At 45.9% G+C, this 25,724-nt stretch overlaps 2 protein-coding genes across 6 annotated transcripts; both read right to left on the bottom strand.

Annotated features, from left to right (window-relative positions):
* Window positions 1-230: 230 nt before the first annotated feature.
* On the bottom strand, window positions 231-4,842 carry LOC137783284 (acetylcholinesterase collagenic tail peptide-like). Of its 2 annotated transcripts, none has more exons than XM_068573100.1 (13): window positions 4,768-4,842; window positions 4,410-4,522; window positions 4,131-4,172; window positions 3,929-3,955; window positions 3,706-3,777; window positions 3,449-3,514; window positions 3,276-3,302; window positions 3,121-3,165; window positions 2,833-2,868; window positions 2,671-2,766; window positions 949-1,045; window positions 765-874; window positions 231-513 (listed from the first exon to the last, which is right to left on the bottom strand). In XM_068573100.1, exons 1-13 carry the CDS (start codon window positions 4,832-4,834, stop codon window positions 373-375), a joined length of 939 nt encoding a protein of 312 aa, XP_068429201.1. In that variant the 5' UTR covers window positions 4,835-4,842; the 3' UTR covers window positions 231-372. The 2 variants fall into 2 exon arrangements, with proteins under 2 accessions (XP_068429201.1, XP_068429202.1); XM_068573101.1 differs by having other exon boundaries at window positions 2,686-2,766.
* Window positions 4,843-7,120: 2,278 nt separating this feature from the next.
* rif1 (replication timing regulatory factor 1) lies at window positions 7,121-25,588 on the bottom strand. 4 transcript variants are annotated; one of them, XM_068572574.1, is made up of 36 exons: window positions 25,362-25,588; window positions 24,911-24,968; window positions 24,113-24,250; window positions 23,936-24,014; window positions 23,723-23,819; window positions 23,495-23,625; window positions 23,305-23,399; window positions 22,995-23,184; window positions 22,797-22,889; window positions 22,574-22,712; window positions 22,330-22,481; window positions 21,858-21,972; window positions 21,192-21,362; window positions 20,964-21,074; window positions 20,774-20,836; window positions 19,827-19,930; window positions 19,154-19,240; window positions 18,993-19,066; window positions 18,306-18,486; window positions 17,743-17,850; window positions 17,510-17,659; window positions 16,649-16,748; window positions 16,261-16,550; window positions 15,405-15,607; window positions 14,720-14,813; window positions 14,497-14,628; window positions 14,247-14,389; window positions 14,065-14,154; window positions 13,930-13,984; window positions 9,765-13,070; window positions 9,547-9,675; window positions 9,360-9,446; window positions 8,872-8,987; window positions 8,634-8,784; window positions 8,391-8,514; window positions 7,121-8,060 (listed from the first exon to the last, which is right to left on the bottom strand). In XM_068572574.1, exons 3-36 carry the CDS (start codon window positions 24,229-24,231, stop codon window positions 7,789-7,791), a joined length of 7,551 nt encoding a protein of 2,516 aa, XP_068428675.1. In that variant the 5' UTR covers window positions 24,232-24,250; window positions 24,911-24,968; window positions 25,362-25,588; the 3' UTR covers window positions 7,121-7,788. The 4 variants fall into 4 exon arrangements, with proteins under 4 accessions (XP_068428675.1, XP_068428673.1, XP_068428676.1 ...); XM_068572572.1 differs by having other exon boundaries at window positions 25,387-25,588; XM_068572575.1 differs by having other exon boundaries at window positions 19,827-19,927; window positions 25,387-25,588.
* Window positions 25,589-25,724: the final 136 nt, after the last annotated feature.

The raw sequence follows: 25,724 nt of genomic DNA, 5'->3' as shown, positions 1-25,724 counted from the left end.
GATCTTTATTCATCTTTATTCATCGTTCTGATGCATCATGCATCACATTCCTGGACTGAAACAGGAAGAAGAACATCGTTACGTCTGAGAAAAAAATCAGGACGGGAACGTCTCACGGCCTCATGCTGGAGCCGTCACATGCGCATACGAAGCTGTGCAGAGAGGACGACTTCCCAGTGAAACCACAGCCTGAGCTGGTGGCCACTGGGTCCAGGTTGTGACTCCCCAGAATGCAGCGGGGTCCGTCCGGTGCAGACAGGAAGCGGCATGGAGCCGGAGAGAGAGGAACGTCATTCTGATGACCTCACCGTCACCCGTTCACCGCCACCAGGCCGCCAACTACTGGTCCGGTGGACTGGGGATGCTCCAGTCCTACTGGGCTGGTGGCGTCACCATCACGTCGATCCACTGGGAGTCAGAGTAGATGTATAGAGCGCTCCTGTCCGTCCGCAGAACCATCACGTTCTCCCCCCGAAGAACCCGCATCTGTCTCTCCCCGTCTGCAAGGAAGATCTGGAGAGAAAGAAGGGAGGTATATATTAAAAAAATTGATATATAATAAATATATATATAATTTGTCTCCTTTCAACCTCTACAAAGGATCCCCACGTTCCATTCTTCCCTTTCACAATAAAAGCCCATATCATATATAATCAGAAGGTGAGTGTTAGATGTTCTTGTGTCTATAAACTTGTCTTTGGTTGTAGGAACTATTCCGTTGAGCGGTACCGTTAGGATAAGTGTGTCGTGTGTGTGGCGCTGACCGTCTGGACTCGGTCCAGCAGCAGCTCGGGGGTTTGAACCCGTGAGCAGCTGCAGGTGGCTGGAGGCCCCCGTCTCCCTGCGGCTCCCTGCAGGCCCGGCAGCACCAACACTACAACACAAGTCACGGTTAGCGGCTGCTTCACCGGGTCAGAGGTCACCTGGAGGCGTCGTGCTGCCACGCACCTTGTCCAGGGAGACCCGGCTCTCCGGTTGGACCGGACCGACCCGCGGGCCCCGGGCCCCCCGGTGCTCCTGCGGGTCCTCGAGACCCCTTCCAACCCTGCGCACAAGTCACTTCATTTATCCACGGAAGCGTTTCACTGGATGAAGACGCTTCTGTTCAGCAATGTCAAAGTGACATTATGAAATCATATTTTACAACTATTTCTTGGGCAAGCATTGGGTTTGCAAAACATAAAAATGACTCAAATAACATTCAAAACATTGTAAAAAAGGTAAAAATATCCTCCTAAAAAAAACAAGTTACAAAAGTAAGTTTTTTAAAGTAACTAGTTACAAAAGTAACTTTTCAAAAAAGTAACTTTTGGAAAAGTAACTAGTTACAAAAGTAACTTTTTTTAAAAGTTACTTTTGTAAAAGTAACTAGTTACAAAAGTAACTTTTTAAAAAAAGTAACTTTTGTAAAAGTAACTAGTTACAAAAGTAACTTTTTCACAAAAGTAACTTTTTTTAAAGTAATTAGTTACAAAAGTAACTTTTTCACAAAAGTAACTTTTTTAAAAGTAACTAGTTACAAAAGTAACTTTTGTCAAAGTAACTAGTTACAAAAGTAACTTTTTCACAAAAGTAACTTTTCAAAAAAGTAACTTTTGGAAAAGTAATTAGTTACAAAAGTAACTTTTTTTAAAAGTAACTTTTTTAAAAGTAACTAGTTACAAAAGTAACTTTTTCACAAAAGTAACTTTTTTAAAGTAATTAGTTACAAAGGTAACTTTTGGAAAAGTAATTAGTTACAAAAGTAACTTTTGTAAAAGTAACTAGTTACAAAAGTAACTTTTTCACAAAAGTCACTTTTGTAAAAGTAACTAGTTACATAAGTAACTTTTTCACAAAAGTCACTTTTTTAAAGTAATTAGTTACAAAAGTCACTTTTGTAAAAGTAACTAGTTACAAAAGTAACTTTTGTAAAAGTAACTAGTTACAAAAGTAACTTTTTCAGAAAAGTAACTTTTTTTAAAGTAGTTAGTTACAAAGGTAACTTTTTAAAAAAGTAACTTTTGGAAAAGTAATTAGTTACAAAAGTAACTTTTTTTAAAAGTAACTTTTGGAAAAGTAACTAGTTACAAAAGTAACTTTTCAAAAAAGTTACTTTTGGAAAAGTAATTAGTTACAAAAGTAACTTTTTTAAAAAGTTACTTTTGGAAAAGTAACTAGTTACAAAAGTAACTTTTTCACAAAAGTAACTTTTTTTAAAAGTAATTAGTTACAAAAGTAACTATTTTAAAAGGTAACTTTTTTTAAAGTAATTAGTTACAAAAGTAACTTTTCAAAAAAGTAACTTTTGGAAAAGTAATTAGTTACAAAAGTAACTTTTTTTTAAAGTAACTTTTGTAAAGTAACTAGTTACAAAAGTAACTTTTTCACAAAAGTAACTTTTTTAAAAGTAACTAGTCACAAAAGTAACTTTTTTTTTAAAGAAACGAGTTCCAAAAGTAACTTTTTTTTTTAAATAACTTTTGTGAAAGTAACTAGTTCCAAAAGTAACTTTTTCAAAAAGTAACTTTTCTAAAAGTAATTAGTTACAAAAGTAACTTTTTTTTTAAAGTAACTTTTATAAAAGTAACCAGTTACAAAAGTAACTTTTAAAAAAAAAGTAACTTTGGTGAAATTAACTTTTTTTACAAAAGTAACTTTGGTAAAAGTAACTGGTTACTATTCAGATACCGCTGTCATACAGACCAGGGTTCCTCTGGCTCCCAGCTCTCCTCTGGGTCCTAGCTCCCCCGGTCTCCCTCTCTCTCCGCTCTGTCCCGGGTCTCCCTGCAACACAACACACTTTACTTCTGACTCGCGGTGAGTTGTTGACTTCATAATCACGTCTTCTACCTTTTCTCCTGGCGCTGCAGCAACGCCCCGCTCGCCCTGAGGACACACACACACGGTCACCGTGAGGACACACACACACGGTCACCGTGAGGACACACACACAAGGTCACCGTGAGGACACACACACACACACGGTCACCGTGAGGACACACACACACGGTCACCGTGAGGACACACACACACGGTCACCGTGAGGACACACACACAAGGTCACCACGGTCACCGTGAGCTGACTGGTTTACATCACTGGTATCAATGCTGCATAAGCTGTGCAGCATCCTCCCTCACCTTCTCTCCACCGGCTCCTCGTCTTCCTCTCACACCTTCATCGCCCTGATGGAGAGAATGATTAGACGGAATGACGAAGAGCAGAAGTGTTGCTCTTTAGAAAAGAGACAGTGGTGTTTAAACAAAGAAATAAGAAGAGAAGCAGTTCAACTCACCCTGAATCCTTTAAGACCCTTACTGCCCTGTGAACACACACACACACACACACACACAGTCATAAAGCGGATGTTCAGGAATAATAACGTTCTCATATCGACTTCATCAGGTCATGTGATGCATCAGGTCATGTGATACCTGCTTAAAGCAGCTAGCTCAAGCTACATTGTACCTTCATGACTCCGGGGGTTCCTGCGTCCCCGTACAGGCCCCTCCAGCCTCGGGCTCCCTTCTCCCCCTTTGGACGGACCCGCAAGTCCCACACACAAACACACACACACACACACACACACACACACACACACGCCGTGTAGAGGAATGTACACACACACATTGTGTTGCTATGTCGATACAAGTAATACACGTGAGAACGCTGCGTGTCAGCGTGTGATAGCTGGAGGTTTGATGAGACATGAAGAGACGTGTGACCTTTTGACCTGGCTCTCCCATTGGTCCTTGCATCCCAGGCTCCGCCTCCCGACCCGTCACGCCGGGCGGCCCCTGAAAACACACGAGCAGCTCTTTGACACAGTTTCTCATTTTGTAGTTGAGAGGAGCAGCCATGCCTACACATGCAGAAGGATGGGTTAAATGTGTGTATTTGTGTGTGTGTGTGTGTGTGTGTGTGTGTGTGTGTGAGTGTGTGTGTTACCTTGGGTCCTCTGGGTCCTCTGCAGCCCTTTAAACACACACATTAACGTTATTAGCACGATGCAGCAAACATTTATAGAGGAGTATTGGGGGGTAGCCGACTACCCCACACACACACACACACACACACACAATTCATTTAATAACACATTTTTGGGTTAAGGTCCCAAAAAGAAGCAGAATTCATATCAGACCTAACTCACCTTTTCCCCTTTGGCTCCTGTGATGTGTTCCGTCACATCGACCTGAAGACATATTTAATAAGCACATTTATTTATAAGTTAAATTATTTAATTATTTAGCTTTAAGTCTGGAGTTTAGAGTTAGGTTTGTTCACATGCTGCCCCCTTGTGGAGGATTTGAGAAGTGCAGGCACTGATTGATTCTACAAACTACGGCTTTAACTGAGCTGAACTTGAATGTACCCTCGATACAGCAATGCGTCTGTGTGTGTGTGTGTGTGTGTGTGTGTGTGTCATCACCATCAGCTCTGCTTTCCGTCTGATTGTAGGAAACACAGGCGGTGGAGGAGGAGGAGGGAAGAAGACTTCACATTTCAGAACGGACCACATGCTGCCTCTGCTGGAGAGAAAGCCTACACACACACACAGACACACACACACACACACACACACACACACACACACAGAGTTCTGAAACTTTGAAGTGATTTGTTGCATCTCTTTGTAGTCCATTTATGTCTATTTGTAGTCCTGTTGTGTCTCTTCCTGGTTGGTACGCGTCTCTTTTAGTGACATTTAGTTGAAGGCCAGTGTGGGGGGGCGGGGCCTCTGACAGTCAAGCTCTGATTGGTCGCCTCTGGCTCACGCTGACACTCACTTGAGGCGGCAGCCGGCTGCAGGCCACTGAGCAAGGCAGTCCATCCCAAAAGCAGCTGAGTCAGCATCTCCTCTCGTCCTGCGACGACAAGAGAATATTGAAAAAATATAAACTATCTAATACACGATGTATACAAAATAGTGCAGTGGACACTTCCTTACAATGAAAACAGATTTAAAAATTGCATTTTTAAGCTTTAAATCTGTTGTAAAAATACTGTAAAAGTCTGCGAAAGACAGTTGAATTTACAACAATGAACTAACTGCTGCTAGTGAACATGTGAACAAATGAACGAACAGACGAGCGTCACAGTCAGGCCGATATTTGGGGGAAAAACTGCTGACACATAAAAAAAGATGGTGCATCTCAGGATATTTATCGATGGCCGAAGAGCAAAACCTCCCGTCTAAAGAATTCACTTTTCAGAGAATACAAATGTCTTTCAGAATGTTACTTGTTAAGAATACACAATACACATAATACATAATATATAATACACATAATATATATAATACACATAATACATAATATATAATACACATAATGCATAAGATATAATACACAATACACATATTATATAATATATAATACAAAATACACATAATACATAATATATAATACACAATACACATATTATATAATATATAATACACAATACACATAATACATAATATATATAATACATAATATATAATACACAATACACATAATACATAATACACAATACACATAATATATAATATATAATACACATAATATATATAATACACATAATACGTAATATATCATACATAATACACATAATATATATAATACACAATACATAATATACAATACATAATACAAAAAATAAGGAAAATAACCAAGTACAGACACAAGGTATTGCGTCACATCATGAAGCTTCACATAGATCAGATCCTGCAGCAGGTGTGCACACACATACACGCACACAAATACACGTGCACACATATATACACAAACACACATACAGTCAAATACACACATACACACAAAACACATACAGCCAAATACACACACATGCACACAAATACACACACATACAAACACACATGCACACATATATACACAAACACACATACGGCCAAATACACACAAACACACAAAGCCAAATACAAATACACATGCACACAAATACACATGCATATATGTGTATGTGTATACACACAACCACACACAAACACACACACATCAGATCCCGCAGCAGGTAGGACTCCGGTGTGCTTGTTTCCTCGTGTCCTCGTGTGCTCGTGTGCTCGTGTGCTTGTGTCCTCGTGTCCTCGTGTGCTCGTGTCCTAGTGTGCTCATGTCCTCGTCTCCTCGTGTCCTCTTACCTGGTCCGGTCCTCTCGGCTCTCGTCCTGCAGTGCTCTGCGTCCCGGCTCTGCGTCCCGGCTCCTGGGCATCGTCCAGCGCTCTGCGGCCCCAAATCTGCCAAGCTTGCACGCAGAGTCCCGACTCGTCTGCATAAAGTGTGGAAGTGCAACGCAGCCGCTGGCAGCCCGCGAGGGCATCATCAGATAATTACTAAGAGCACGAGGCGAGCCAAAGAGAAAGAAGGCCGAGGACGGACCGGCGAGGAGTCGGCGGCTCCGCCCGTCACACTCAGTCGCTCGTGGTGTCACTTTTATTTCTAGGCCTTCAGCCAGCTTCCAGACAGAGAGCGTGCAGCTGAAAGACATAAACGCTGAGCCAGTGAGGGAAAGTCCTCAGAGATGCAAATAGTTCTACATTCTGCAACAGAGAAATCACATTTAAACATTTTATTAATTAAAAGTGCAGATTCTGTCCTGCTACTTCAGTCAGGGTTCATACGCATTGGGACCAATGGATTTCCATGACTTTTAACCAAATGTTCATGAGCAAACATGTAGTGAAATGTGTGCAAACAGTAAAAAGTGATAAAATGTAGTAATGTATATTAATTATTTCAAACTCAGCATGAATGAATGCCATGAACACATGAATACAACACATTTACGCAACTTTTAGGACTTTATTTTGTTGGAGATCTTCTCAAACTTTGACTTTTTAGTGACGTTTAACTCAGAACAAAGAGTGCATGTCACACTGAGAAGCCTCTGGAAGCTTCATATTACAGTCTGGTACTTTAAATACACAGAACAAAGGATCTCTTTGTCGTGTTTTAACAGCTAGCACGAGAGCAAACGGCCTCCAGCGTCGTCCATCTAGTCTAGAGATAACCTGTTAAAACAAGTTACTACATGTACTTTAACATCCATCAAAAAGGTTTGTTAAAGATCACACTTGTATCAAAGTAATGAATTTTGACCCCAAAACGTTGCTGCTGCATGAGAGTCAGACAAGAGTCAATCAAGCTTTAAAAAACAAACACGTTTTCATTTATTGAAGAATTTAAAATAACAAATAAAAAGATTAGTGCAGACAGTCTGCCACCGTCTACAGTACGCAACAGGACCTTTAAAAACTTCAAGACGACATTGAACGGAAATGATAGAAAAGAAGATTTTTAAACTCATAAAAATGCTAAAAAGAAGAAAAACAAATCTTATATACAAGAGCACTGTGTTAAATTGTAAACAGCCTAAAAAACAGGCACATGAGGGACTTGAATGACACGAGAGAAACCATATGTACAAAAATCGGAACAGAACGGTGAGAAATAATATTTTTCCTCGACATGTACGTCACCGTCCATGTGGAGACGACCACTATTAGAAAATAACCGCCGCCGCCTTATTTGGGCACAGCTTGAAAAGTGTGCCTGTGCTTCCCTTTGAGTGTTTCTTAAAAATGGTATATAAACTATCCAAACAGCTCAAGCTACAGATCGGGAAAAAGTGCAGCTGGAATCGATTTAAAACAAAACAAAAAAACACTTTCGCAAAGACGAATGGGTTCAGAGTTAAAAACCATAAAATCGTCTTTTGTCAGATGAAATAAAAAGCTCCTTTACTGCAGATTCCTCTGGTCTTTTTAACACTTGCGCGCGAGTTCGATTCCGGCGGCGAGCGGCGCCTCTTCAGGGCCGGACGTCGGCCCGGCTGAGCCGCGTCTGCAGCTCGACCGCCACGCGCCTCATCATGCCGCCCAGCTGCTCGTGGATCTGGACGAGCTGCAGCGGGGAGCAGCGGCCGAGCTCCCGGGGCGTCATCCTGCCGGTCAGGGCGTCCACCTGCGCCCGCAGCCGGCCTTCGGGTTCTCCGAAGGCCGCCGCGTCGAGCGTCCGAAACCCGGAGGCGTCTCGCTCGCGCCCGTCCTCGGCAGGAAGAGGCTCGTCCACCAGCGCCGTGGCTGGAAGCGGAAAAAGGTGACGTTAAAAAGTGAAGAGGAACAGCAATGACTTTTACAGCCGGGGGTCGTACACATTGTGACCAATGGCTTAAAAATGACTTAACACCATTTCCATGACTTTAAACCCAATGCCCCTGACTTTAAACCCAATGCCCCTGACTTTAAACCCAATGCCCCTGACTTTAAACCCAATGCCCCTGACTTTAAACCAATTTTCCATGAGCAAACATGTAGTGAAGTCTGTGTGTAAACAGTAAAAAGTTATAAAATGTAGAGTTTAAACTAAAAATGAGGATTCGATGCATACAGTAAACCTTAAATTGAACCCACCTAGTGTCTCTGAGCTCTTGTCCTCCTCGTCCTGGCTCTGAGCAGCACCGGTGTCCTCCAGTTCAGAGGTCATCATCTCAGTTTCATCAAAACTCTTCAACTCGTCGCCACCTCGTCCTTTACGCTATTGAGGGAATTGTTCGGACGTCAAACACAAGAATTCCACCTTCTCCTTTACTAATGCATGCTATTTGTGCCGAGTCATCTCGGCGTTGTCTGCAGCCCGCCAACCCACTGGCATACCTGCTGCTCATAACTCCTAAGAGCCTTTTTGACATTGGAGATCTTCGGGGAGCGGATTGGCAGAGTCTTGATTTCGCTCGGCGTGAGAGCACTGAGGTCGCCCACGGTTTTGATGTTTCTGGCTCGAACGAGCTGCCCGAAACCCCGGGACCTATGAGGAGGAATTGGCACCATTAACACGCAGATGCCCCGGATACATAAGATTTTTTTAAAAAGAACAAACGCCCTCTGTACTCACCACATGTTGGAGGATATCTGAGGCAGCACGGCTTCTACGGGCGCAGAGCAGCCAACCAGAGCGGGGTAGATGCAGTCTCTGGAGACGGGCCGCAGCTCTTGGCTCATTTCGGATATCTTAGGGGCGAGAAGTGTCGCATCTACTATTAGGACTACCGTAAAAAAAAGGTTATAAGCCCCTACTTCTGTCGGTGGTTGTCCCCGTTAGCTCCCCGCTGTAGCCAGCTGGCGCTAATGCTATCTCCCGGGGCTGTTACCGCTACCGTTGGTGTTTGTCAGGGAGCTAGCAGCAGCGCTAACTGGCTACAGCGGAGAGCTAGCGGGGACAATGACCGAAGGTAGTAGCTGCTCATAACACGACTTTTAGGGTAATAGCCGTCGAGTGCGAACCAGTCTTAAACATTTAAAAGCTGCAGAAGTGCTTCGCTGATGCACCGAAAAGGGCGACAATAACAAATGGCGATTTAAATGTTTTTTAAAAAAGCATACCAGGCATTTCTTGGAGCTCTTGTAACCTGGACTGTGCAGATTTCTGGGACTCAGGATCAGCAGGCCTTTCGTTGGCGTCGTGACATACTAGAAGGGGGAGGCGTAGAGGTTAGATCAAAGCAGAATCGTTTGAGGCATTTCTGATCCAAACCTTTTCAATCAAGAACAATGCCGGCCTCGTTCATACCTTCGGCTGTGGGATGCCGCTGCCTTTGGATCTCTTTGGTGAGCTGGTTCTGATAGCCGGGCTGCGACGATCAATGTCGTCCGCTAGTTCCTGATGTTGGATCGGATTGGCAAAAGACACGCGTCTGGACTGCAAAGGAGAACAAACAGATCATCTTATAGTTGCACCTGTGTATTAGAGATGCTTTATGACACAATACAAGTGCTTTCGTCACTTACTTTGACAAGAGGCGAGAGGGCCTCCTCCTCTAGGGGTCTCTTCATGCCCTTCTTCAGAATACTGGTTGACGGGGAGGCCGAAGGAGACCAGGTCCCTCTGGTCCGGCCACCGCTGGGGCTCTCGCTAGCATCTGCTTCTATCAAAGCCTCCAAGTCCTTCTGCTTCGCCGGAGAACCCAGGAAAATATCTTTGCTCGTCGATTCCGTTAACAACGAAGTATCGTCAACGTCAGCCAGAGCGGCGTCCAAATTTGCGACGTCGTCCTCAGTGTCGGCCGTCGGAGTTTCCTCTTCCGCGTTAGGCTCCACAACTTGGGATTCGTCCAGTAGCGGCGTGACTTCGTCTCCAGGATCAGTCGATTCATCTTCGTCGTTGGAGACTGGCGGGGCAAAACCACATTGAGCGTCCAACACGGGAACAAAGGACGCGTCATGAACGTCTTCGGCCGTTTCCTCGACTGGAACAACCGGATCTTCCTTGCGGGCCGAGTCCGGATCCAGCTTTTCTGAAACGTCGTCCTCGGACTCGTCTCCAGCTTTCTCCTCTGAAGACGCCGACACCTGCAGTTTCTCGGTCGTCTCATCAGGTGGCGCCACTGTGTCCTCAACAGATGACACAGGCGGGTCACAGGTCACTTCATCCGGAGTCTGTTCAGAACCGATCTCGACCGATTCAAGCATCTCAGCGGCTGGCGAGTTCCCGGAGTCGCCTTCCTGTGAAGAGTTTCCCTCAATGTTCGAGTCCTTTTGCGTCTGCTCCTTGCGAGGCGACGCACTGGGCGATTGGGATTCAGTTTTCTCTCCGACAGCATCAACCTCTACCTCCATCTGTGACTCTTCATTACTTTGCTCATCAGCAACCTGGAGCGATTCAGAATCCTGCAAGTCTTGGGATGTCTGTGAATCCTCTGAAACGGTTGTAATTTTATCTTCTATGCTTTGCGAATCTGCCGTTTGGGAAGTATCAGAATCCTCCTTTGCCATACCCTTATTAACTTTACCTTCTTTAGGTTCAATAGTGAGAGGACTTGGAAGAGACGCTCGGGGTTTCCTCCCTCTCTTTTTAGACACTGGGTGACTTTCTTTGACCTCCGAGGATTCTGACTCGGAGGATTCTTTACTGGTGACCGGCAGAACCGGAGAAGATCTTCTCCTTAAGGATTTGACTCTGCCGTCGAACGACTCCGCTGATCCTGCCGTGTCCGATTGAGAACTCTCTGAGTTTGCATTAGGACTCGACTTTGACTGCTCCTCTTGCACCATGCTCCTTCTGGTCCTACCTCCGATACCGGCCTCTGGCTGAGAATCAGACCTACTCCGCCTTTCCAATGAATCCTTATTTTCACTTTTATCTCCGGACCCTGCAGCCTCAGGTGCCTTGCTCCTTTTGGATCGACGCAAAGACTGGCTGTCAGAAGAGGGTGTGACCCCTTGGGAGTCGTCTTGACTAAGGTTGTCATCCGTGCTTTGACTTGCTTTCAGTTTGTCTCTGACCCCTGATTTATTGCCCAAACTTTTTGTTGTGTTTGTTCCATCTTGGGACTCTTCAGTCGAAGAAGAAGCAGAGACCTTCTGAGAATCTCTCTCGTCCTTGTTGGTCTTTTCTAAAAGCTCTGACTCTTGGGATCGGCCGCCAGTCTCGGAGGAAGAAGTGACAATTTGAGAATCTTTCTTTTGCGCATCACCATCTTTATCAGTCAGTTCTACAATATCCAACTCTTTGGATTTGCCACCAGCTTGAGGGGAAGGAGTGCCACCAGCTTGAGGGGAAGGAGTGCCACCAGCTTGAGGGGAAGGAGTGCCACCAGCTTGAGGGGAAGGAGTGCCACCAGTTTGAGGGGAAGGAGTGCCACCAGTTTGAGGGGAAGGAGTGCCACCAGCTTGAGGGGAAGGAGTGCCACCAGCTTGAGGGGAAGGAGTGCCACCAGCTTGAGGGGAAGGAGTGCCACTAGTTTGAGGGGAAGGAGTGCCACTAGCTTGAGGGGAAGGAGTGCCACCAGCTTGAGGGGAAGGAGTGCCACCAGCTTGAGGGGAAGGAGTGATTGTTTGAGAATCTGTCTTCGGCTTATTATCACCCTTTCTGGCCTGTTCCATCGGCTCATGTTTGACAGTTTGGCTGGATTCCTCCTTGTCGGAAGAAACCATTTTCTTCATATCGCTATCCTCGGTCTCCAATGTTGCTTTACTCCGCCGTCTTGGCCTACCCTGTGACTGGCTTTCGTTATCAGACTGCAAGTCGGTTTGGCTGGACTGAAGTCCGCTGGTGCTTCTCCTTTTGGGTTCGGGTTTATCGAGGAAGTCCTGTGAACTACTGTACAACTTTATCTTCTTGTGTGACCTTCCCTGGGAGTTGGTTTGACTCGAATCGCTCTTGTCTCGCTGAGACCTCGATCGTAATTTGACTCTAGCGCCGTCCTCCTCCGCAGCCTGCATACTTCTTGTGTTTCGCCTGCCTTGCGGAGAATCTCTTTTGGGTTCCTCTCCAGAGCGTTTTCGTTTGGACGGCATGTATTTCTCTTCCCGTTCTTCGGGGTCCTCTCCAGGCAGCTGAGGTCTGATTCTGGAGCGTCCTGACCGCCTCGGTTCGCCTGGAGACGACTGAGAATCGTCCGGAGTCGTTTCAGATTCTTCCTCCTGGCTTGAAGGTTTTACTTCCTCCGATGGGGAAAGAACTTTCGGTCCCTCTTTGCCCTCCACGGTCTGGGTGTCCGGGATAACGTCTTCGTCCTCTGTTGGGTCATTGGGCAGTCTCTCAGTCAGCCTCACCGGCGCACTTTTTTTCCCAGAGCCTTTTGGCCTTACGGGGGAATCAAGGACATTGTTCACAGGACACTGCGAGTTCACATTTCCTGTCTGGGAAGACTGGGACTCCTGAGAGTTGAGCCCAATGGGTGTCCGGGAAGCCCGAGAGGACGACTTCCTGCTGGTTTTAGAGCGTTCTTGGCTATTAGGAGTCTTTATGAGTGTACCTGTGAAGGTGGACGCACTGCTGGGGCTGGCAGGTTTCCCCTCGGTGTACTTCTCCAGGGTGATAAAGGACTGACGGCGACTGTTGAGTTTCTGGGGTGTCCCCGAGACCAAATCTGAAGAACCCGAGATGTTAGGACTTATGCGCTCTGTCGACTGCTGGTCCAAGTCTTCTGCTCGAGGGTCGCTCTTTGCGTCATCCTCCATAGAAACATCTGCCGATTCAGGGATAATCTCCTCGTGCTGGTGGCTTTCTGGCTTGTCCTCTGCCGCTTCTGGAGTGGCAAAATCTTGAGTCGTCTCCGGTTCTTCCATTTTTTCTTCATCTTCATGAGGAACCTGAAAGAAACCAAAATGTTTAAAACTAAAATCTGTCTGCAAACGACAAAAACAGACACTTTTAAGAGTGTGAATGTGTACACAATGCAAGTTTGGTGACATTAACATTTGAGAGAAGTCCTCAGTTAAATCAAATCCTGATGTAAATGTTACAATGCCAAAACATGTCACTTATGAAGAGAGAGCCTCTGAATATTCTGGGTTCAAATAACAAGTAAACCCAATAAAAAATGATGCATTGAGGTTTTAACGTCTTTTTGAAGAAGTTTGTGTGCAGCGTAATGAATTTTAAAAAGCAGTAAAGTTGGTAATTTATTGTCATTTCGTGCACTGCAAGAATATATGGGAGCTATCCCCCCCACCCTGCGGGATCAGAACGCCTCCTGGAAGCCACATTGAGGAGGGAAATGTGAGGAAACTCTGGCGCAGACCCACAACACACTGGATGGATTACACAGCTGGCCTGGGAACACCAAGGGTCCCCCAGAAAGCTTGGCTTTGCCATCCTAATTTTTTTTGGCTTTTTGAAAAGAAGTGTTTTTGCATTTAGATAAGCCTCATAACATGAAGCAGTTTTCAGTATAAAGTCTACTATTAGGTGTATTTATTCTTTAACCAAGTCAATGAAAGCCAGACTTCTGATCCTGCCACTGGACTTAATTCATTCAACAAGTTACTACAGAAACACAACAACTCCAGGTTCAATCCAAAGTGCACTTGGGATGCGTTTGCAGGTAATAACGTACGAGGAGCTTTTGTTTTATTTATTCTAACTTTGGCAGAGTAAAAAAAAACGGACAAAACGAGCCCCCAGTGGAGTCTTTTCCTGGCAGTGTTTTTGTATTGTTATTTGTTTTACCTTGCTAGGAGCCTCTTTGGTTTCCTTGTCAGCTTGTTCAGTTGCCAGTTTGTCCCTGAAGGGAAAAAATGTTTCATTACACAAATGCTGTGTGGTTATGAGAACGCAGGGATTTATCAGAAGCTCCGGACTTACAAAGAGTCTTCTTGACTCTGTGTGTACTGGGTGAAAACCGACGTGTCCAGAGAGGCGTCGAGGTTGTTGTACATGGCAGGGATGTCGACCCTGTGTGCCAAAGAAAAGCCATTATCTCTGCACACACACCGACAACATGCATTTTATAAATGCCACCGATGGACAGGAGGACAAAATCTGACCTTTTAGTCCTTTTCACCTCCTTCTGGTGCTCCGTCAGGACTCGCTCCTTCGTCTCAGGAGGAATGAAGACGAAGTCGATGGAGGCCTCTTCCTCCAAAACTCCTCTGGGAGGAGGCTTCGGAGAGCCAAAGTCCAGCTTTGTCTGTTCGAAGGTAAAAACCGAAAGTAGTAAACATTAACTGATCCACAAATGGTGTGTAAACTGTTTAACTCTGATGTCATAACATGTTGTCATGAGTCTGAACTTACAGAAACCGACTTGGAGGCCTTTGTGGCGCCGCCGTCCTTCAGCTCAGCGGGCTTCTTCAGCAGCGAGTCCCTTTTCCCCGCGGACGAAACCGGCATCCCACTGAGATTGGTTTCCAACTGGGAGCACTCGCCCTGAAAGAGACACAAAACAAGATCAGCCACAAATAACAACATGAGAGCAGAGAACATAGCGGAAGATTCAAAGACTAAAAAAGAAACTCACAGAGTACGGTCCACTAAGCTCATCGGGAACACCGACGACCCCGAAGCCAGGAAGGATGATCGGGGTCTTCTGCTTCACTTGGCTCAAGATCGGTCTGCGGAAAAGAAAAAACAGCAACATTTAAAATCGCTGCAAGTAAATAAAATCCCGCTTTTTTTTTTGTATAATTTGGTCATAAAACAAGAACTGTTCCAACAGGAATGCAACAATAGAAGAGTACGTCATCATGCTTTCATTGACACAAATCCCAAAACAAAAGTTCCATTAATTTGCTCCTTTGAGTAAATCTTTAAGTAAAATGGCGACAGAAGTTTATCAGTAACAAATGTATTTTCAAAGCGGAAAAAAATGGCACACCTTTCTTTCTTTCTTTTAGTTCTACCAGTTTGATAAAAGACCTTTCATCTGTGTATCATTAGGATTCATTCGACACTATTACTCTTATCGATGCTGCTCAGCGGTTCGTTTTGATTATTTTGCAAGAAGAAAAATAATCTAGGAAAGAATGGACATTGATTATCGTCTCATTGATTATTCTTGGATGTGAACATGTGACGCTTCTTAAGCAGCAACACTTTAGAAACTGTTCCCGTTAAGAATCCGGTTTCAGGGGCTTTTTTCCCCCCGCTGTGGTCCAAATGCGAGGTCGCATTAAAAATGTGATTTTTAAATAAAATTTTTTTACCTGATCTCGTCGGGGTACGCGAGGCTGACCGAGTTGCCGAAGGTGGCGTTCCAGAACTGGGCGACCGATGCGCGCAGCTGCTTGTTCTTGTGAGGAAACCAGACGCAGAGCAGAGGAGACAGCAGAGCCAGCAGCTCGTCGTCGAACGCCAGAGCCGCTCGACTCTGCAGGCAGCCGAGGACGTCACAGAGGAGCTTCTCCAACTGGGGAGACCAAGGAAGAGAAAAGACGACCGTCATTACTTGAAACAAGGAACCCTGTAACCTCGCCGACTGTTTTTTTTATCCCACTCCAGTCGACATTTTCACCTTCGCCGACTTCCGTGGTCGGGGGACGGAAATGTATGCAAAGTTTAATACCCAGCATGCTCTAGTCAGACCATTTTTGGGCATAAAAAGGTTACAACTTCTCCATTTCTGAACCGAACGACACGTTTTTTTTTTGACTGAAACTCTTCGCTAACACAACAATGATTTGTTTCATTCAGATTTTTTGGGGAGATTCTGATTCTTTAGGTCATTATATTTACTTTGTAGGTTGTCGTTTAGGCCTTGACGCATGCATCTGGAAAAACTCGGCGGCCACTCAAGGAGGCATTTTTGGGGAATCTTGCATAAATCATGCTAGATGTTCATAGTTATGGTAAAAAAAAACATGGTTTAAAAGTTGTTGTTTTTTTAAATATTAAAAAAAAAAAAAAAACAAAGAAATTCTGAATTTTTTAATATAAAATAACACAAGCATTAGACCTTATTTGAACAGACCTCACTAAAGGCCTCTAGCAGGGCTTCTGGCCCCCGAGGGAGGGACTTGGGGCTGAAGAGGAAGCAAAACAGAAACACTTGTGCAGACCCACCTTTCCCAGGAGCTGCGAGGAGAACCTGGGCGGCTCGCCGGCCGCCTGCTGGTAGAAGAGGGCGAGCGGCTGAATCAGCGACGTCACCGCTTCCTTGACGGTGTTGGCGAGCGCGAGGTTGCCAAAGAGCGTCGACAGGACGGACACCAGGGCCAGCCCCGTGGCGTCGGGGGACGCCTCGGGAGCCCGCAGGTACGCCTCCAGGCATCGGACCAGCAGGGACTGGAAGGTGGAGAGGTTCCCCAGGACCTTGTTCCTCTTCCTCGTCCAGTTCACCGGCGTGTGAGGCGCTGCAGGGAAACGAGAGAGTAGAGATTCAAATCTCTCATTTCGTCCAAAAGCGTGACTTGACGACGGGAATATACGGGCAAGCTTTTAAAGTTCTTACACTTCAGCTTCTGCTGAAACTGAGGCGTGAAGGGAGAGAAGTCCACGCACTCGGCCATGACCTGCAGGACGCTCGCGACGGCGTCCAACGTGGAAGGAACCTGGAGGAACAGACGGACAATTAAAGCAGGCTTGGTTTCAAAATAAAAGCGGTGAACGTATTCACTTTTATTGAAGTCCAGTGTTCATGTTTTGATGAATTAAAAATATATATATGCTGTTCATTTTGTCTATATCCTTTGTCCCTTAACCCTCAGACATGGTTTAAATCAAGACGGTATTCAGTCTGTTGCAATCTGCAACCTTGCCACTAGATGTCAATAAATCCTACACACTTGTCCTTTAACGCTAGAAAATATATATATATAAAAAAAAATTCTGACAAATTGAGGAATATGGATTTAAGACTTTCACATCTCGTCTCAAATAAGTGTTGATTTTTCTCTCTAATACTTGAAATAACTATTAGACAACAACCAAATATTACTGTACTTATCACGTAAAATATGTGACATATCTGTGAAATAGGATAATGCGTCATATACACCTTCTGATAAAAAGGTGCAATATTTTAACTGTCACCACATAACTTTCCTCCACCTCTCAAAATGAGCAATATTCCCAATATTATGTGGAGAACTTGATTTTAAAACTGTATCTAAAAGTGTGACATTACCAACTTTCTTGTACATATTTTCTTTCTTATATATTTTATTTCCTAAGCTGTTGACTCTGGGATTATTGTGCACGGCTCTCTCAATGTGTCTGGACTGTTGGTCAATGCACAAATGGTGAATAACCTTGACCCTGGTATCATCATCATCATCATCATCATCATCGTTGTTATCGTCCCTGCGCTCACCATCAGGGCGTCTTCGTCTATCGCGGCGGCCATCTTGGCGCAGAGCTCCTCGCAGCAGACGTTCTCCTCGGCCGTGACCACGAGCGCGGAGCAGCGGGCGAACACCTTGTACAGTTTGGACCACGACGACAGCATCGACTTCTGGGCCGCCTGAACGAGGAGAAACGCGTGAAAACGGGGTCTCCTGAAGGACAAACGAGGGGTTAGGAACGTGTGGTGAATGAAGACGAGACCTGCGGCAGCGGCGCGCCCGGCAGCAGGTGCGTGACGGGGAACAACAGGGCGGAGTTCATGGCGCCGAAGTTGTGCTCCAGAGCGTCACCTTGGTTGACCTCATTAGACTGAAAACAAAATGGTCGTTTAAAGGAAACTCAGTAAACTAAGAGCTTCTCCAATGTGCAAAAATATATATAAATGTTAAGAAAAAAACTGAAAAGGTAATGTTTAAAAATGAGTGAAAAACCTCAATAATGCACACACACAGAAGAAAATAAAATAAAAAAACAACTAAATATATACACAGAAAAAGTGTACACACACAAAAATAATTATATATACATATACATACATACATACATACATACATACATACATACACACACACACACACACAAAAATATATATATAAAAAACATTAAAATATATATAAAAAACATTTAAAAGAAATAACTATTATTTTTTCCTTACATTTATAAATAACCTTTTCAGTTTCTCACACACACACACACACACACACACACACACAGAAGTGAAACTCGCTCTGAGTGGGAATCGATCCCCCGGTGCCGCCGCTCACCTGTGTGACGGTGTCGGTCAGCGGGCCCACCATGGCGCTCCACATCCTCCACAGCTGCTCTTTGTTCTGCACGGACTCGGCGCTGCGGCCGATGGCGCCGAGCAGCGCCTCCCCGAACGCCAGCGGGGAGGTCGGACCCGACAGGCCGCAGCCCACCAGCGCCTGCAGGACCGGGAAGAACCTGAGGATTTAAAGCAAGAAAACAAGGTTTAATTTAGACTTTTACTGGAAAAAACTGATTGAAAGCAAGAAAACAAGGTTTAATTTAGACTTTTATTGGAAAAAACCTGATTTAAAGCAAGAAAACAAGGTTTAATTTAGACTTTTTCTAGAAAAAAACTGATTTAAAGCAAGAAAACAAGGTTTAATTTAGACTTTTACTAGAAAAAACCTGATTTAAAGTAAGAAAACAAGGTTTAATTTAGGCTTTTTCTAGAAAAAAAAACTGATTTAAAGTAAGAAAACAAGGTTTAATTTAGACTTTTTCTAGAAAAAACCTGATTTAAAGTAAAAAAAACAATGTTTAATTTAGACTTACTGGAAAAAACGGATTTAAAGCAAGAAAATAAGGTTTAATTTAGACTTTTACTGGAAAAAAACGGGTTTAAAAGCAAGAAAACCAGGTTTTCATTCTTGGGATTCCACTTGACTTTAGTTAAATAATGAGATAGTGAACACGAGGCTGACCTCTCGTCCTCGATGTAGGCGGAGAGCAAGCTGCTGTTGTAGAGCAGCAGGAGGAGGAACAGAGCCGGCGTTCCCTAAAGGAAAGGAAACAAGGTGTGAAACAATCCTCATGAGCTTTTCCCCTTAAACACTGATTATGGACACAGAAGAGAGACGCTCACGTTCAGCACGTCCATCTTGCCCACTTGGTAGGAGGCGGAGCCGAGGACCCTCTGGGGGAAACCCTTCACCGTGGCCTCCAACAGAATCTGAGAGGCAAGAGATGCAACAGACAGATAGTTGGATTTTAGCTAATTTAACACAGCTTTAAAAATAGAAACACAAAAAAAGAACAAAAGATATTCACAGAGCAGTCTGTTAAAAGCTAGCAGAGAGTCAGAGGCAGAACGATCCATAAAGAAATCACTTAAAGTTGATTTTCTAAAGAAAAATACAATAATTTGGGATTAAACCCTCAGAGGTCATTTTACATGAATTCTTAAATTCTCTTCTTTTTTTTTAAACTCACGTGCATACAAGATACATATTCATGTGTTACGTCAAAAAAAAAAGCATCTCAGCTCTCAATAAAGTTATAATATGGCCCCTAAAGTAGAAAAACTTCATCTTGATTTTGAATAAACACATCCTCTCATGTGGACTAAATGTTTGTGTCAAAATTGGTCTTATGTTCACGAAAAGAGTGAAATATATGAATAAAAATTGTAGATATCAAAAGCCTCCAAAGGTCTGCAGCACATCATTCATTACTACCTGCTTAAGTATAAATAAGTATTTAAGTAAATAGGCATTGTAGACGACTAGTCAGACGTGAAGCTCGTGGGTCTTTCTCACCAGAACTTTGTCTGCAGGCAGAGCTTCCGAGGCGACGATGCTCTGCAGGGCCTGAAGCGTTAGCGTCAGCGCTTCACCGCCCTGCCGGTCCTTCTTGCTGCCTGCTGACACCCGAGGAGGAGGATAGAGAGAGGGGAGACGCATCATCAATAAGCACCCCAACTAACAAAAACATTGTTTTTTTAGTTAAAAAAGAGGCAAAGTCATCACTGGGGACGGACCCCTCAGCGGTTATTCTCTCGTCACGGCGGGTCCGGACCGCGAGGACCCGACCCGCTCGGACTTAAACTGATACAACGATGTGAGTGGCCGGGCGGGGGGAGAGGACGGGGGGCTCGCCGGTCCTCCCCCCTGAGAGACGAGACCCGGGGCCCAGTCCAGAGTGCTCTGTGTGGGGCTGCGAGGCGGGAAACCACGAGCTGAACAAGATCCCCGCTGCCGAGCAGCCCCACAGCGACAGGATGGAAGGTTTCTATGAAGACGACGACTTAAAGGAGGCGGGAACATTTCATCCATCCATCCATTTATTCATCCATCCATTTATTCATTCATAGCTGGGATTTAATACGTATAAATGTTTGTGTTGTGGTTGTAAAACCACAAGAAACACCAATTAATAAACAAATAAAAGACATTTAAAGGTCTTGTGGCATCACAGGCTCCTTATCAAACATTACATTTAAAATATATATATATATATATATATATATATATATATATATATATATATATATATATATATATATATATATATATATATATATATAATAGATAGATAGATTTTAAAAAATTATATAATATTTTTGTATATATATTTTTTCACTTACAAATTAATATTTATTTATTTTTTAAATTAAAAAAACATTTTTTTATTGAAATATATTTTTAGTGCATTATTTTATAAATAAAAATAAATAAATAAATCACACACACACTAAAGTACTCACCAGATTCTATCGTCAAGTTGACGAACCGGACGAGACTCGTCCATAAAACGGCCAAAAGAGAATCTGCGGGACGGAGAAGAGACGGAGCCGAGTTACGAGGCAGGAAGAGGTCGGCCATTTTTGAACTAGCACCTTGAAAACAGTCTTGATTCAACGCAGGAGGAGGAAGGCGGAGAGGCACTCGGCTCACCCGGAGCGTCTTTGCCGGCGTTGATGAGTCCGTCTCGGAGGTTGGCGGTGAGCACGGCCGCGTGTTTGGTGAACGAGGACGCGCCCGAGAGCAGAGGGTGGTTCAGCGGCTCTGCAGCGGGGAAAGAGTCACGTTGTAATTAACACTGTTTTATTATCAACTCATCTCCACGACATAAACGTCACGAACCAGCCGACCAATCAGACGCCAGCAGGATGAGACTCTCACCGAGACTCAGGGTGAGTTTCTTCCTCGCCGCCGTGGCAACGACCTCCGGCCCCAGGAAGTAGTGCAGCAGCATCTCCAGGCCCAGCAGCTGGATGGAGGGGAAGGTGGAGGGCAGCTGGACGCTGGCGTTCAGGCTCACGCGGGACGAGTTGGCCGGACTGCTGAAGCCCGCTGAAGAAAAAAATAAAACAAAAAAACACACGTTACAGTCTCACGCCGATGCAGCTTCAGACCGTGTGTGTGTGTGTGTGTGTGTGTGTGTGTGTGTGTGTGTGTGTGTGTGTGTGTGTGTGTGTGTGTGTGTGTGTGTGTGTGTGTGTGTGTGTGTGTGTGTGTGTGTGTGTGTGTGTGTGTGTGTGTGTGTGTGTGTGTGTGTGTGTGTGTGTGTGTGTGTGTGTGTGTGTGTGTGTGTGTGTGTGTGTGTGTGTGTGTGTGTGTGTGTGTGTGTGTGTGTGTGTGTGTGTGTGTGTGTGTGTGTGTGTGTGTGTGTGTGTGTGTGTGTGTGTGTGTGTGTGTGTGTGTGTGTGTGTGTGTGTGTGTGTGTGTGTGTGTGTGTGTGTGTGTGTGTGTGTGTGTGTGTGTGTGTGTGTGTGTGTGTGTGTGTGTGTGTGTGTGTGTGTGTGTGTAAGACGGCGGGGGATCGATGTGATGTCGGTTTAAACGTACCGGACTTGGGCGTGCCCGGTGGGACGCCGCCGTTTTGACTGACGGCTCGAGACGGGGTGCTGGGGACCGACGAGGAGTCGGAGCCGATGGTGCACTGGAGCAGAGGGACGGAAACCTGGAGGGGACAAATCAAAACGGGAGAAGTTGCTCAATATCTTAAATGAAAAGATACAGAAAGTCCCGACAGCATTAATTACATTTATTTGTACAACCTCAGAGGCCTTTCGATCAGTCCCAGGACCCTCGTTCTTTTATATTTGTACATTTTCAATTGCCACCTGTATTTTCCTTTACATAAATAAGACATTCCCTCCATAAATGCTAGAAATAAAGCGCTTTATGCTCGTGGTTTCCTCAGAGAGTAAACACCCAGCCCCTCCTGCTTTATATCATTCAAATTAATACAAATCTGGACCTCACGTCTAACCCGACGTCTCCGTCCCACAGACGATGAAGGATCGAGACGCCTCACCTGATCGAAGTTGGGCGACAGGTTGGGCCCGAGCTGGACCGCCAGGTACCACCAGACCTCCACCTTGGTGAGCATCAGGACCTCGGTCCTGACGTTGATGGAGGCGAGGGGCTGCATCAGGAGCTTCATGCGTTTGGCGCTGCACAGGATGTCTGCAGGGGAGGAAGACGACGACTCAAGCAAAAAGGAGAGACGGAAACCAAAAAGAGAAAGAAAACAGGGGACCGGAGAGTCCGCGGCTCACCTGGGTTGAGGGCGAAGTTGTCGATGAGGCTCTTCCAGGCGATGAAGGCGATCTTCTTGACGGTGGGGGAGGAGCTGCGGAAGCCGAGTTCCTCCAGATGCAGCAGAGAGTTGATGAACGGACCTCCTCTGTGCAGCAGCTGGGGAGGAAACGCGTGCATTCGATAACGCAACCTGCGTACCGGAAGTTAGGCATTTGAAGAACATCCGTCCACACTGTTTACCTTCCCGAGCAGCTTCACAAACAGAGGCCAGAGCTTCAGGACGTTGGCTTCGTTCTTGGACATAAAAAGCTTCTGCAGCTCCGGGATCAGTTTCTGCAAAAAGACAAGTTTCAATACCAGGAAGTCCGGCGAGCGAGCGAGCGAGCCACGCGTCTTCAGGAACACGCGTTTCAAACCATTTGCTACTGAGGCGCTCACCGACGACATCAGCGGCTCGATGATGCCGGCCACCGCCATCTGTTTCTCCAGGAGGAGGGGCATGCCCATCTCCAGGGCCGCCGCGGCCCGCAGGCGCACCTTGGAGGCGGAGTGGACGACCAGCGGGATGACGAGCGCCGCCCACCTCAGCGCTCCGGCGCCCATCTGGGCGGGAACTTGCTCCAGCATCCTGCGGGACAGACGCAAGAATCACAATATAACAACATCAACGACGAGTAACCGGCAATCAGAGGAGAATCCGACTCGCCATCCAATGAAGCTGCATCTCCTGTTCTTTTTTTTTATATACCTGATGATGACGTTTAAGGCCTCGTGCTCCATGACCACGGACTGGACGTCCTCTCGGCGCCACACGCTCTCCAGCGTTCCCAGTATAGACGACACCTGACCAGTGAAGCATCGGGGGATTATTCAATAGAGCTGTTCGCCTCTTCCCAAAAAAGAACGGCCAGGTTTTCAGTCGCTCTGCGGGCGCTCACCTTCTGGCCAACAACGTCCGGAGGGAAGCTCTGTTTGGAGATTACCCACAATGCCCTGGTGCAGGTGTTCTTATCCGTCGACTTCCCCACCAGGGAGCAAAGTGACGACAGTATTTCTGCTGCAAAGGTTTCTGAAGGGGGAGAAACGACGCAAAAAGAGAGAGAGAGTCACCCTCCGCGGCAACTTAGGATTCACATGCATCCTAAATAATACGTTAGCTAACGTACCGGAGACTCCTGAGACGACGTGAGAATGGTACAAACAGAAGCCCAACGCTTGCAGGGCGGCTTGGCTCAGCTCCGCAGTCGGGCTGCTTATGTGTGTCTGGACGCAACGGGGGGAGAAAACCACACGCATGCGTCATTGATGAAGAGACTTTACACAACAAATAAGGAAGTTGCCTCAAGTTCATTTGCATAAACGATGTCCAGAAGACTCACCAGGATGGCTTTACCTAAGCGAGGAAAGTGCTTTTCGACCGCGGGGAGAAACTGCCGGCCTTCCTCTCCGCTGAGACGACTGGAGAGGGAGAATTTAAAATGAAAAAAAATGGTGTCAGTGTAGTTGCAGGTGAGGCAACACACGGCGTCTCTCGTGTCTCCGCGGCGGCGACGTACTTGGCGATGGTGAGGTAGGCGTCCGTCTGCTCGGACTGACCGGCGGCGCAGTCCTCCAGGGACTCCAGCAGGGGGAGGAAGCCGGAGCTGCTCGGAGGCTCCGCCGTCGCCATCATCATTACTCGCCTTCCTAAAGGCCTGAAGAGAAAAAGAGCGAGAGGGGAAATACAAAATGTAAAACAACCCAGTGATGCCAATTATTTTCAAATTTAAGTAGCAACCAGCACGAGCTAGCAGAGGTCGCTAACGCTAGCGAGAAAGTTGACAAAATAAAAAAAGGTGACTTGATTGTCACGGATGTAAACGACGAAGTGCCGATGACATCATCGATGACATTGGACTCCTCTGGTTTGTCCATATACGGGTCATGAAGAAATATCTGTCCAGTGCAACAACCACACAAGCTTTTCTGAACAAAAAACACACAGAGATAAGCTGGCATTGCCTGGAATGTGTCCTTCGTCTCTTCATTCAGGAATGCAAAGTTTGCACGACAAAGCGACACAAAGTGTGAACGCTCTCCAAGCCCCTGAACTTAAATATATGCGTGTGCACTTTGTGCGTTGTCTTTTCTTGTGCGCGCAGTGCGCTTGGAGTCAGGCTTTCCTTCACCGACAACCACTTTGTAAACACGGTACTGTGTAAATAAAGTTGTACCCTCACGTGTGCTCTGTGTGGATTAGTGTATTACTGGTGACAACACACACGTGTGTATGTGTAAATAATGAAGTGTGTGACACTAAAATAGAGGGCCAGGGGTGATGACATCATGACACGGAGCTGGAACACGTGACTCACCTCAGGGAGATCTATGCAGAGCTGTGCTCACCCTCCACTGGATCCAGAGCTGTGGGAACTGGGAAGAGAATGGAAATGAGTTGGGAACACTGGGAGGATGCTGGGATGCTACCAGAGGCCAGTGTGTCGTAGCAGCTGCCTCTCGGGCACCCAAAGGACCCCCACCCCCCTCCAAGAAAAAACCGCCTGACACGCGAGTCCTGCTGCAGAAACAACCCGGTTTGAACCCAGTCTTCTACGTCACACGCAGAACCGACACGCGCCTGCTTTGAGGGGCACGAGCGAGCTGCTAACGTGAACTAGCTCTGTACGAGGTAGCGGCGCGAGCTGCGCGTGCACAAGTTTTAATGCGGGGAAGAAGAAATTTGAAATAAATGAAAAGTGTCCCGCGTGGTTTGCTCTCGCGGACACACAAGAGGGTGAAGAGAAAAGGTGCCGGGAGGACACTCACACGGGGGTTTCGTCGAGAAGCTCACCTCGGGAGTTCAGGACGGAAACAAGTGGCAGAAGAAGCGACTGCGGACAAACCATCGAAACCAGTGAGACGGATAGAAACCAGTCCCGCGCCCTCGGTGGGTTTGGGATCCGCGTTCTCCACTTTGTGGGTTTGTTTGTGTGTCGGCCGGTATTTTTTTATTTTTTTTCGCTCCCTGCTCCTCTTGTGCTCTGGTTGCCCCGCGAAATTGCTGGCGCCAAACCACCACGCCGACGTACGAATTTACCTCTGACCCCGCGCACGTCACTTCCGGCTCCGCCCCCTTTTCGCCGTATAAGGGAAAGCGGCGAGCCGGCAGTGTTGTGATTATCGCCAATA

Source organism: Clinocottus analis, unplaced genomic scaffold, assembly GCF_023055335.1.
Source record: "Clinocottus analis isolate CAN_PGR_092001 unplaced genomic scaffold, fCliAna1.0.p SCAF_12, whole genome shotgun sequence".
In the NCBI taxonomy this organism is placed as follows: Eukaryota; Metazoa; Chordata; class Actinopteri; order Perciformes; family Cottidae; genus Clinocottus; species Clinocottus analis.
Note: the sequence above shows the minus strand (reverse complement) of the source record. Positions and strands in the feature narration are given on the sequence as shown.

Coding starts and splice junctions, on each gene's coding strand:
- LOC137783284 (XM_068573100.1), bottom strand. CDS start 4,834: ATGCTGACTCAGCTGCTTTTGGGATGGACTGCCTTGCTCAGTGGCCTG. Junction 3,515..3,705: donor TGGGAGAGCCAGGTCAAAAG/GTCACACGTCTC, acceptor GTCCGTCCAAAG/GGGGAGAAGGGAGCCCGAGG. Junction 3,303..3,448: donor GAACCCCCGGAGTCATGAAG/GTACAATGTAGC, acceptor GTGTGTTCACAG/GGCAGTAAGGGTCTTAAAGG.
- rif1 (XM_068572574.1), bottom strand. CDS start 24,231: ATGATGATGGCGACGGCGGAGCCTCCGAGCAGCTCCGGCTTCCTCCCC. Junction 9,676..9,764: donor CCCTCTCGCCTCTTGTCAAA/GTAAGTGACGAA, acceptor TCTCCTTTGCAG/TCCAGACGCGTGTCTTTTGC. Junction 8,061..8,390: donor CAAGAGCTCAGAGACACTAG/GTGGGTTCAATT, acceptor TTCCGCTTCCAG/CCACGGCGCTGGTGGACGAG.